Consider the following 12,500-nt stretch of genomic DNA (forward strand, 5'->3'; position numbering starts at 1 on the left):
CCGATCACGCCCTCGACGCTAACACCACCCGCGTCAGGAGGGATCTGCTCACGCCTCACCACCACGATTCCAACGTCACCGACACTCCTCAGGAGGTGAGTCTTCTCGGCCTACCTTAAGCCTTTACCTGAACACCGACGTTGAACTTTTCTTTAAACCTTCAGATACTGCATGGCGTCGTCTTGAACTTTTCCTCTCTCTTTTCCCTCTAGAGACACAGCGCAGGCTACTTCCCAAGTTCCGGCAGCTGCAGCGTCGGCCAAGTGTGTTGCCGCAACCCCATCTCGCCTCAGTCCCGTCAGCTGGCCGCATGCGGACGCAGCCAAGCGCAGGGAGTCCTCGGCCGCGTCAAGAACCCTTCGTTCGTGGAGGGCGACACAGAGTTCGGGGAACACCCGTGGCAGGCGGCCATCCTGAGGCAGGACAAGGGCGAGGCCATGTACGTGTGTGGAGCGGCGCTCATCGACGACCGGCACGTGCTCACCGCCGCCCACTGCGTCAGTAATCTGCAGCTGACGGAGCTGACAGTTCGTCTGGGCGAGTGGGACGTGCGCGCCGCCTCCGAGTTCTTCAGCCACATCGAGCTCAGGGCCGCCAGCCTCCTCGTCCACCCGCAGTATTACGCCGGAAACCTGGTCAACGACATCGCCATCATCACCCTCGACCATCACGTCGACTTCGCGGCCAAGTGAGTCAAGTGGTGGCTTAATCTGGTGTTGTCTTGGCTTTAGCTTTTAAAGAATGAATATCATCTGTGCCAAGTGGCAAATTACTAACATCCTCCCTCCCTCCCTCCGCCCACAGCCCCCACATCTCGCCCGTGTGTCTCCCGGACGCCTACAGCACTTTCGTGGGACACAGGTGTCAGTCCACCGGTTGGGGCAAGGACGCCTTCGGGAACGACGGCGAGTTCCAGAGCATCCTGAAGGAGGTGGAGCTTCCAATCCTGTCCCACCACCAGTGCCAGACGGCCCTCAAGCACACACGTTTGGGTGCCACCTTCAGTCTTCCTCAAGGAAATCTATGCGCCGGAGGCGAGGCAGGTCGCGATACATGCAAGGTGAGTTCGCTTCTCGCTAATTTTATGTCTATTGATTAAGCATCTAAGGATTTTCTTTGCTTTTTGTAATCTTTAATGTGCTGTTTAAGAAAACTCGGAGGGAAATCCCAGCGGACAATTTAGTCAAATGAAGCGACTTGGTTTTCAGGGTGACGGCGGAGGACCCCTGGTGTGCCGCGGCGACGACGGCGCCTTCCGCTTGGCCGGTCTGGTGTCGTGGGGCGTCGGGTGCGGCCAGGTGGGCGTCCCGGGCGTCTACGTCAAGGTGGCTCATTACCTGGACTGGATCGAGTCCGCTGTCAGCTCCTTGTAGCTCTACTCGTCATCTTTAGCTCCTAACCGCTCAAATGACGTCATCAAGATACAAACTACGTCATCACTACTAGAATTAAGCCATAATCGTCATAGGATCAGGCTGCTGGTTTTCAGTCTTTCTCATTGCAATGTGTTTTTTATTTGTATCAATAAATTATTACATATAAATGATTCAACCGATATTACATATCCTAATGAAAATGAAGACGGCGAAATTGGAAGAATAACATAAAAAATGTAGAAACAGGTAGCACCATGACACTACACTCAGTCAAAATGAATACAAAACCAGCTATCGATGCTGTTTACATTATATAAAAAAAAGTTTAGCGAAAGTGTTTTATGAGGACGTAAAAATTAATACATCTTATATCTATAAGTCATCAATGAGCTTTAATGATTGTCAGTCAATACCTGATGCGATACTTCTACAGACTTGCGGGTACATATGCAGTATTTGCATACGCCACACCTCTATGAGTAGACAATGATTCTCATAAGATTCAGATATTTTGCCCGAGATCACAGCCTTTGTTATTGTCAAAATCATATTCATAATGGAGTAAAACCTGGTAAAAAGTCGGTGCAAATAGAACAATGTAAATATAAAAGTGTAAATAAGCTCACAGAGTAATGAAAGCACGACTGGAACACATCATTCGAAGAAACCCCTTTGCGTGGTCTCTGCCAGGCTCCTGTTGACAGGAATGCGAGTCAGTCAGTCACTCCTACCAGGGGCTTCGGCGCCAAAAGAAATGCCACTGAAATAAGATTTCTATAAATGCCACGCCAAAAGAGATCAATTCTATGTGTCATGACATTTAGTGCAGTGAGGTTTCATGATCAGAGAGAGAGAGAGAGAGAGAGAGAAATGTAAACGAACTTACACAAATCGTACCCTATAAATAAATAGATAAATAAATAAATAAAATAAAAATAAGAAATCTCCTTAAACTTTGACGTAAGTATTTCTCAAAAACATTTAGTTTATGGGCAAATTAAAAGAAAAAAAAAATTACACACGTCACAAAATTCTGAGCCATTCTTTCCCTAAACATTTTTAAATAAAGAGAGAGAAAGAGAGAAGGAAGGGGACAGTATATGTCTATTTTACAGGATTGTGGATGATCGAAGATAGTATAAAATTATGATAGTGATGCTGATAGATACAAAAAAAAAAAAAAACACACAAACAAACATACATAATAAATATATAAAAAAAAATATAAATATATATATATATATATATATATATAATATATATATATATATATATATATATATATATTTATATATATATATATATATATATATATATATATATATTTATATATATATATATATATATATATATATATATATATATATATATATATAAACCGACAAGGTTGGTGGCCCTTTAAGATGAATAATGAAATTCGTTATCCAGTTAAACTACTTTACTTAGTCCTCCAGGAGCAGAAAGAATAGTAGTGATATGATAATAACGCTAGCGAAACAAATATGATAATGGCAGAAAAAAAAGAAAAAAAGAAAAGAAAAGAAAAGAAAAAAAACATTGGGAAATACGTCAGAGATATTAAAACCCATTATAGGAAAGAACTTCATCTAGTTTTCTAAGCACAGTTCCATCTACCTTGCTTTAGATGACAAAAAGTTATCCGAACACAAGGATCTCGCATCGCAACTTTGGTGTTCGTATAGAAAGACACAGATCAACATGAATAATCTGGCAGGTAAATCATGGAAGGACTAAGAGCGACTTTAGAATGAGAATATCAATCTGGATTTTGAAGTGGAATTGCTGTTCTCTTGAGCACACATCCCCTCCTAGCCTTAAAAGAGTCACGGATGGAAGCAAAGACTAAAAATCAACAGGTGGGAGGACAGAAAGGTATAGTTGGTAGAAGAGGAGAAACACAGATGGAATAGGTATGATCATGCATATCATCCGAAACAGAATAATGGGGAAAATGATATAAAATGGCCGAAAAGACACCAACTTATAGAAATTGCTATATAGCCTAATGGAAAGTCGTTTTTTAATGTTTTAAATGAATAATTGTGAATTACTTTTCTGTGAAATTTTGAAACGTTTCTGTAAATACTTCATGATCGTATTCAAACACATAATCTTATTTTGCCATATTGATTTCAATCAAATTATATATCCAAAACATTCAATAATTCCAGACTTTTTAATCATGGGGAGAGTAACATGTTTGTCGCCTGTCTAAAAGGAAAGAGGAGTATTTGTAGTAGGTGAATATCCATCAAAAGTATCTAACCTCCTATTCTAAGGACGATGTTTTAAAGCATGAAAATGCTGTATGCACTGTAGATGTGAATAAGGTTAGAGGCTGAATTATTGTGAAAAAGACGTCAGGTTGTTCATGATTAAACAGAAACGACTTTTGAAGAAAAACTTTAAAAATTAAAGTATTCCAAATACCCTAATCGAAATGCCCAAAAGACAAGGATGTCACTGCCCCTTCAGCGCCTTTTCTACGAATGACCCGGACGTTGGGGGGAGGGGGGGGAGGGGAACCCTCTTATGTGAAGGTCGCGGTCCGAGGTTCGCAAGAAAAGAGAGAGAGAGAGAGAGAGGGGGGGGGGGGAGGGAAAAGGAGAGAGATAGAAAGAGATAGAAAAGTAGTAAGAGAAAGAGAAAAAGAAAGAGGAAGGGCGAGGAAGAGAGAGGTAGATAGGGTACGAGAGAGAGAGAGAAAGGGCGAGAAAGAGAGAGACAGATAGAAAATGAGACAGAGAAAGATAGAGCAGAGAGAGAGAAAAAGAGAGAAAGAGAGGGAGGGAGTGAGTACGGAAGTAGAGAGAGAGAGATGAGGAGGCAAGGGGGAGGGAGAAAGAGATAGAGAAAGAGAGAGAGTTAAATAAATAAAGAAAGAGAGAGAATAAGAAAGAATAAGAGAGAGAGTAAGAAAGAGTAAGAGAATGAGAGTAAGATTGAGAAATAAAGAGTAAGTGAAAGAGAAAGAAAGTGAAAGAGAGAGTAAGAAAGAGTAAGAGAAAGAGAGAAGAGAAAAAAAAATGAGTGAGAGAAAGTAAGAAAGAGTAAGAGAGAGAAAGTAAAAAAGAGTAAGAGAAAGATAGAGAAAGAAAGTGTAGGAGAGAGAGAGTAAGAAAGAGTAAGAGAGATAGAGTAAGAAAGTGTAAGAGAAAGATAGAGAAAGAAAGTGTAAGAGAGAGGGAGAGAGAAAGGAACGCATAAAGATAGATAAAGAATGAGAGAGGCGATCCCTGAAATACTCATGACCTCCGAACTGACCCAGGAGGCGGCGACTCCGGGAATCCTCACGAGCGAAGGTCACGGTTCCTTCCCCACTATATAAGCGCGACGCAAAGCTCACCGAGACACAGTTCCTCCTTCGTCCGCTGACACCAGCCACGCCTTCCGCAGAACCGGCCATTACGTTTTATTTATTGCATTCATCATGAAGTTCAAAGGTGCGTTGCTTCCTCCGGTTATAAGATCGTTCCGTTTCTCTGGAATGATGAATCACGTTGATAAGAATGTTGTGTTATGTTATGTGTTTATAATGTGTTCTTCGTATAATCACAGGTTTGGTGAGCTTATTGGTGACGGTGGTGCTGGCCGTCAGCGTCCGGGCTGACGAGTGGTCGTGGGGTTCAGACGCCTCTCAGGAGCCTCCGTCAACCCCCGCCAACCCCGCAACCCCAACAGACGTCCAGCTGGAAGTGGAGTCACGTGACCTCCCGGAGGAGGCGACCGAAGGCGTCCAGGAAGGAAGGGAAGGCCGCTTCTTGGGCCTCGGGAAGAAGCTGTGCATCCTCGGCATCGGTCCTGACGTGAGTGACCAGCGTCTTAGGTTGTGACATGTCCACTCGATGCGTTAGGAGATTCGATTGTCTTTATTTTCATTGGAAACAATTTTTTTGTTCTTATTTCTACCATGATTATAAACACTGTACATCCCCCTACATCTGATTATCAGATGACGCAATAAGCCGTGCCTCTCTCTCCCTCAGTGCGACAAGAAGACTTACCCTCCGGCGGTGGAGTCTCACTACGGGCGTCCCTCTGCCCCCCACGTGACGTCCAGCTACGCCAACCTCAACTACGAGGCCGCCCATGCCCAGTCGACCGCCATCAAGGGCTCATACCCTGCCCCTAAACCTTTCTTCGCTGTCCCGAAGCCCCTGAACCCATCTTACGCAGCTCCCAAGCCCTCCTATGGTGCCCCAACCCCTGACTATGCTGCTCCTAAGCCGGCCTACGTCGCTCCAGTGCCCTCCTATGCTCCTCCCAAGCCGGCCTATGTGGCCTCTGTGCCCACTTATGCTGCTCCCAAACCAACGTATGTTAACCCAGTGCCCACCTATGCCGCGCCAAAGCCAACTTATGCTGCCCCTGTGCCCACTTATGCCGCCCCTAAGCCAACTTATGCTGCCCCTGTACCCACCTATGCCGCCCCTAAGCCAACTTATGCTGCCCCAAAGCCAGCATATACCGCTCCCAACCACGCTCACCTTGCACCCACCTCTGTGGTGCAGCACATCCACACCCACACCCACCTCAACCAGATCCCCTTTTCTCCCATCGCGCCCCTCCCGCCTCACTCTGCCGCCGGACCCATCGCGCCCTTCCCGCCTCACTCTGCCGCCGGGCCCATCCCCGCCCACGGCTCCCAAGGCACCCTCCACCCTCACCTGCACCTTCCAGGACCCACCCTCGAGGCGAACACTCCCGCCCATCGCGAGGACTGCGTCTGCGTGCCCGCCGCCTCCTGCTACGCCCACGACGTCGTGTCCCGCCAACTCTCGGACTTCAGTGACCTCATCGACGCCCGTTCGCGCCACACCGATATCCTCTCCAACGCCACCCACGTCTCCGACGATGACCTCGTCCCCGTCTCCGAGGACGAACTCGTCACCGTGTCTCCTGACGAGAACGACGTCACTACAATTCTCCCTCTCGAGGACGACGTCACCGATCACGCCCTCGACGCTAACACCACCCGCGTCAGGAGGGATCTGCTCACGCCTCACCACCACGATTCCAACGTCACCGACACTCCTCAGGAGGTGAGTCTTCTCGGCCTACCTTAAGCCTTTACCTGAACACCGACGTTGAACTTTTCTTTAAACCTTCAGATACTGCATGCCGTCGTCTTGAACTTTTCCTCTCTCTTTTCCCTCTAGAGACACAGCGCAGGCTACTTCCCAAGTTCCGGCAGCTGCAGCGTCGGCCAAGTGTGTTGCCGCAACCCCATCTCGCCTCAGTCCCGTCAGGTGGCCGCATGCGGACGCAGCCAAGCGCAGGGAGTCCTCGGCCGCGTCAAGAACCCTTCGTTCGTGGAGGGCGACACAGAGTTCGGGGAACACCCGTGGCAGGCGGCCATCCTGAGGCAGGACAAGGGCGAGGCCATGTACGTGTGTGGAGCGGCGCTCATCGACGACCGGCACGTGCTCACCGCCGCCCACTGCGTCAGTAATCTGCAGCTGACGGAGCTGACAGTTCGTCTGGGCGAGTGGGACGTGCGCGCCGCCTCCGAGTTCTTCAGCCACATCGAGCTCAGGGCCGCCAGCCTCCTCGTCCACCCGCAGTATTACGCCGGAAACCTGGTCAACGACATCGCCATCATCACCCTCGACCATCACGTCGACTTCGCGGCCAAGTGAGTCAAGTGGTGGCTTAATCTGGTGTTGTCTTGGCTTTAGCTTTTAAAGAATGAATATCATCTGTGCCAAGTGGCAAATTACTAACATCCTCCCTCCCTCCCTCCGCCCACAGCCCCCACATCTCGCCCGTGTGTCTCCCGGACGCCTACAGCACTTTCGTGGGACAGAGGTGTCAGTCCACCGGTTGGGGCAAGGACGCCTTTGGGAACGACGGCGAGTTCCAGAGCATCCTGAAGGAGGTGGAGCTTCCAATCCTGTCCCACCACCAGTGCCAGACGGCCCTCAAGCACACGCGTTTGGGTGCCACCTACAGTCTTCCTCAAGGAAATCTATGCGCCGGAGGCGAGGCAGGTCGCGATACATGCAAGGTGAGTTCGCTTCTCGCTAATTTTATGTCTGTTGATTAACCATCCAAGGATTTTGTTTGTTCGTTTGGAATCTTTGATGTGCTGTTTATGAAAACTCGGAGGGAAATCCCAGCGGACAATTGATTAAAATGAAGCGACTTGGTTTTCAGGGTGACGGCGGAGGACCCCTGGTGTGCCGCGGCGACGACGGCGCCTTCCGCTTGGCCGGTCTGGTGTCGTGGGGCGTCGGGTGCGGCCAGGTGGGCGTCCCGGGCGTCTACGTCAAGGTGGCTCATTACCTGGACTGGATCGAGTCCGCTGTCAGCTCCTTGTAGCTCTACTCGTCATCTTTAGCTCCTAACCGCTCAAATGACGTCATCAAGATTCAAACCACGTCATCACCACTATAATTACCCCATAATCGTCACTACGATAGGATCAGGCTGCTGGTTTTCAGTCTATCTCATTGCAATATGTTTATTATTTGTATCAATAAATTATTACGTATAAATGATTCAATCGATATTTCATATCCTATTGAAAATGAAGGCGGCGAAATCGGAAGAATAACATAAAAAAAATAGAAACAGGTAACACCATGACACTACACTCAGTCAAAATAAATACAAAACCATCTATCGATGCTGTTTACATTATATAAAAAAAAAAGTTGAGCCAAAGTATTTTATGAGGAAGTAAAAATTAATACATCTTATATCTATAAGTCATCAATGAGCTTTAATGATTGTCAGTCAATACCTGATGAGATACATCTAAAGACTTGCGGGTACATATGCAGTATTTGCATACGCCACACCTTAGTGAGTAGACATTGATTCTCATTAGATTCAGATATTTTGCCTGTGTTATTCTTAAAATAATAGTCATAATGGAATAGAACCTGGTAAAAGGTCGGTGTAAATAGAACAATGTAAATATAAAAGTGTAAATAAGCTCACAGAGTAATGAAAGCACGACTGGAACACATCATTCGAAGAAACCCCTTTGCGTGGTCTCTGCCAGGCTCCTATTGACAGGAATGCGAGTCAGTCAGTCACTCCTACCAGGGGCTTCGGTGCCATAAAAATGCCACTGAAATAAACTTTTTATTTGATAATAAACTGTAAATGCCACGCTAAAAGAGACCAAGTAGGTATGTTTGATTCTTATGACATTTCGTGCAGTAGGGATCCATGATCAGAGACAGAGAGTGAGAGAAAAATGTAAGGAAATTTCTGCAAATCGTACCAAAATTTGGAGAAAAAAAAATTCCCCTCTCTAAATTTTGACATAAGTATTTCTGAAAATTTATGGATTAATTATGGATTAATTAAAAGTAAACCAAATTACACACGTCACAAAATTCTGAGCCATTCTTTCCCAAACATCATTAGAGAAAGAAAGAGAGAAGGAGACTGTATATGTCTACTTTACAGGATTGTGGATAATCGAAAACAGTTTAAAATTGATGACAGTGATGGTGATACAAAAAAAAGAAAAAGAAAAAAAATATATATATATCTACATATATATCTACATATATGTATATATATATATATATATATATATATATATATACATATATATATATATATCATATATATATATATATATATATATATATATATATATCTATAGATATGTATATATAAATATGTATATATATAAATAGAAATATATGTATATATGTGTATATATATATATATATATATATATATATATATATATATATATATATATAAACCGACAAGGTTGGTGGCCCATTAGATGAATAATGAAATTCGTATCCAGTTAAAGTACTTTACTTAGTCCTCCAGGAGCAGATAAAACAGTAGTGTTATGATAACGCTAGCGAAACAATTATGATAATGACTGAAAAAAAAAAGGAAAAAAGTGAGAAATAAAGTTAGAGAGATGTTAAAACCCATTATAAGAAAGAACTTCATCTAGTCTTCTAAACACAATTCCATCTACCTTGCATTAAATGACATAAAGTTATCCGAACACATGAATCTCGCATCGCAACTTTGGTGTTCGTATAGAAAGACACAGATCAACATGAATAATCTGGCAGGTAAATCATGGAATGACTAAGAGCGACTTTAGAATGAGAATAGCAATCTGGATTTTGAAGGGGAATGGCTGTTCTCTTGCGCACACTTCCCCCCCACCCGCCTTAAAAGAGTCAGGAATGGAAGCAAAGACTAAAAAGCAATAGGTGGGAGGACAGAAAGGTATAGTTGGTAGAAGAGGAGAAACACAGATGGAATAGGTATGATCATGCATGTCATCCGAAACAGAATAATAGGGAAAATGATATAAAATGGCCGAAAAGACACCAACTTATAGTAATTACCATATAGCCTGATGGAAAGTCGAATTTTAATGTTTCAAACGTATAATTGTGAGTTACTTTACTGTGAAATTTTGATAGGTTTCTGTAAATATTTCATGATCGTATTCAAATACATAATCTTAATTTGCCATATTGATTCGAATCAAATTATATATCCAAAACATTCAATAATTCCAGACTTTTTAATCATGGGGAAAGTAACATGTTTGTCGCCTGTCTAAAAGGAAAGAGAAGGAGTATTTGTAGTAGGTGAATGTCCATCAAAAGTGTCTAACCTCCTAAATACGATGTTTTAGAGCATGATAATGCTATATGTACTGTGGACATGAACGAGGTTAGAATTGTTGTGAGAAAGGCATCAGGTTGTTCATAATTAAACAGAAACGTCTTTTGTATCAAACCTTTTAAAAAATACCCTAATCGAAATGCCCCAAAGACAAGGATGTCACTGCCCCTTCAGCGCCTTTTCCACGAATGACCCGGACGTTGTGCGTGGTGGGGGGTGGGGGGGTCAGGGAACCCTCTTATGTGAAGGTCGCGGTCCGAGGTCCGCAAGAAGAGAGAGAGAGAGAGAGAGAGAGAGAGAGAGAGAGAGAGAGAGAGAGAGAGAGAGAGAGAGAGAGAGAGAGAGAGAGAGAGAGAAAGAGAAAGAGAGAGAGAGGGGGGAAGAGAGGGAGAGAGATAGAGAGAGATTGAAAAATAGTAAGAGAAAGAGAAAAAGAAAAAGGAAGGGCGAGGAAGAGAGAGAGCGAAGGAGAGTAAGAGAGAGGTAAATAGGGTACGAGAGAGAGAGAGAGAGAGAGAGAGAGAGAAAGGGCGAGAAAGAGAGAGACATAGAAAATGAGACAGAGAGAGACAGAAAGAGATAGAGCGGAGAGAGAGAGTAAGAGAGAGAGAAAGAGAGTAAGAGAGAGAGAGAAAGAGAGAGAGAGGGAGGGAGTGAGTACGGAAGATAGAGAGAAAGAGATGAGGAGGGAAGGGGGAGGGCGAGAGAGATAGAGAAAGAGAGAGAGTTAAATAGATAAAGAAAGAGAGAAGAAAGATAGAGAGAGTAAGAAAGAGTAAGAGAAAGAGAGTAAGAAAGAGTAAGAGAAAGAAAGAAAGACTTAGAGAATGAGAGTAAGATTGAGAAATAAAGAGTAAGAGAGAGAAAAAGAAAGTGAAAGAGAGAGTAAGAAAGAGTAAGAGAAAGAGAGAGAGAAACAAAAGTGAGTAAGAGAAAGTAAGAAATAGTAAGGGAGAGAGAGAGAGTAAGAAAGAGAGAGTAAGAAAGAGTAAGAGAAAGATAGAGAAAGAAATTGTAAGAGAAATAGAGTAAGTAAGAGTAAGAGAGAGAAAGAGTTAGAGAATGAGAGTAAGAAACAGTGGGAGAAAGAGAGAGAAAGAAAGAGTAAGAGAGAGAGAGAGAGAAAGTAAGAAAGAGTAAGATAGAGAGAGTAAGAAAGAGTAAGAGAAAGAGAGAGAAAGAAAGTGTAAGAGAAATAGAGTAAGTAAGAGTAAGACACTTTCACTTACACTTTCTTTGTAAGTGAGAGAGAGTAAGAAAGAGAGAGAGAGAAAGGAACGCATAAAGATAGATAAAGAATGAGAGAGACGATCCCTGAAATACCTCTTTCCCTCATGACCTCCGAACTGACCCAGGAGGCGGCGACTCCGGGAATCCTCACGAGCGAAGGTCACGGTTCCTTCCCCACTATATAAGCGCGACGCAAAGCTCACCGAGACACAGTTCCTCCTTCGTCCGCTGACACCAGCCACGCCTTCCGCAGAACCGGCCATTACGTTTTATTTATTGCATTCATCATGAAGTTCAAAGGTGCGTTGCTTCCTCCGGTTATGACATCGTTCCGTTTCTCTGGAATGATGAAACGCCGTTGATAAGAATGTTGTGTTATGTTATGTGTTTACAATGTGTTCTTCGTATAATCACAGGTTTGGTGAGCTTATTGGTGACGGCGCTGCTGGCCGTCAGCGTCCGGGCTGACGAGTGGTCGTGGGGTTCAGACGCCTCTCAGGAGCCTCCGTCAACCCCCGCCAACCCCGCAACCCCAACAGACGTCCAGCTGGAAGTGGAGTCACGTGACCTCCCGGAGGAGGCGACCGAAGGCGTCCAGGAAGGAAGGGAAGGCCGCTTCTTGGGCCTCGGGAAGAAGCTGTGCATCCTCGGCATCGGTCCTGACGTGAGTGACCAGCGTCTTAGGTTGTGACATGTCCACTCGATGCGTTAGGAGATTCGATTGTCTTTATTTTCATTGGAAAAAATATTTTTTTTTTCTTATTTCTATCATAATTATAAACAATACTACATCTGATTATCAGATGACGCAATAAGCCGTGCCTCTCTCTCCCTCAGTGCGACAAGAAGACTTACCCTCCGGCGGTGGAGTCTCACTACGGGCGTCCCTCTGCCCCCCACGTGACGTCCAGCTACGCCAACCTCAACTACGAGGCCGCCCATGCCCAGTCGACCGCCATCAAGGGCTCATACCCTGCCCCTAAACCTTTCTTCGCTGTCCCGAAGCCCCTGAAGCCATCTTACGCAGCTCCCAAGCCCTCCTATGGTGCCCCAACCCCTGACTATGCTGCTCCTAAGCCGGCCTACGTCGCTCCAGTGCCCTCCTATGCTCCTCCCAAGCCGGCCTATGTGGCCTCTGTGCCCACTTATGCTGCTCCCAAACCAACATATGTTAACCCAGTGCCCACCTATGCCGCCCCTAAGCCAACTTATGCTGCCCCTGTGCCCACCTATGCCGCACCAAAG

General features: G+C 45.0%; 2 protein-coding genes across 2 annotated transcripts in view; both read left to right on the forward strand.

The window, feature by feature from the left end:
• LOC122263870 (uncharacterized) overlaps positions 1–1,546 on the forward strand; it is a 3,139-nt gene extending 1,593 nt beyond the window's left edge. Inside the window, exons 3-6 of the mRNA XM_086547271.1 lie at positions 1–95; positions 213–688; positions 805–1,060; positions 1,209–1,546. The exon at positions 1–95 is cut by the window's left edge and continues 967 nt beyond it. Coding sequence (XP_086403397.1) covers positions 1–95; positions 213–688; positions 805–1,060; positions 1,209–1,373 — 992 coding nt within the window. The 3' untranslated portion in view covers positions 1,374–1,546. The remainder of the gene's footprint in view (positions 96–212; positions 689–804; positions 1,061–1,208) is intronic.
• Positions 1,547–4,750: 3,204 nt separating this feature from the next.
• LOC122263864 (uncharacterized) overlaps positions 4,751–12,500 on the forward strand; it is a 9,875-nt gene continuing 2,125 nt past the window's right edge. The window contains exons 1-11 of the mRNA XM_086547060.1: positions 4,751–4,840; positions 4,956–5,203; positions 5,384–6,439; positions 6,557–7,032; positions 7,149–7,404; positions 7,554–7,717; positions 8,183–8,204; positions 8,407–8,458; positions 11,442–11,555; positions 11,672–11,919; positions 12,093–12,500. The exon at positions 12,093–12,500 is cut by the window's right edge and continues 690 nt beyond it. Coding sequence (XP_086403186.1) covers positions 4,828–4,840; positions 4,956–5,203; positions 5,384–6,439; positions 6,557–7,032; positions 7,149–7,404; positions 7,554–7,717; positions 8,183–8,204; positions 8,407–8,458; positions 11,442–11,555; positions 11,672–11,919; positions 12,093–12,500 — 3,057 coding nt within the window. The 5' untranslated portion in view covers positions 4,751–4,827. The remainder of the gene's footprint in view (positions 4,841–4,955; positions 5,204–5,383; positions 6,440–6,556; positions 7,033–7,148; positions 7,405–7,553; positions 7,718–8,182; positions 8,205–8,406; positions 8,459–11,441; positions 11,556–11,671; positions 11,920–12,092) is intronic.

This window comes from Penaeus japonicus, unplaced genomic scaffold (genome assembly GCF_977035675.1).
Source record: "Penaeus japonicus unplaced genomic scaffold, GWHDUDI00000001_assembly GWHDUDI00000019, whole genome shotgun sequence".
NCBI classification, from domain to species: domain Eukaryota; kingdom Metazoa; phylum Arthropoda; class Malacostraca; order Decapoda; family Penaeidae; genus Penaeus; species Penaeus japonicus.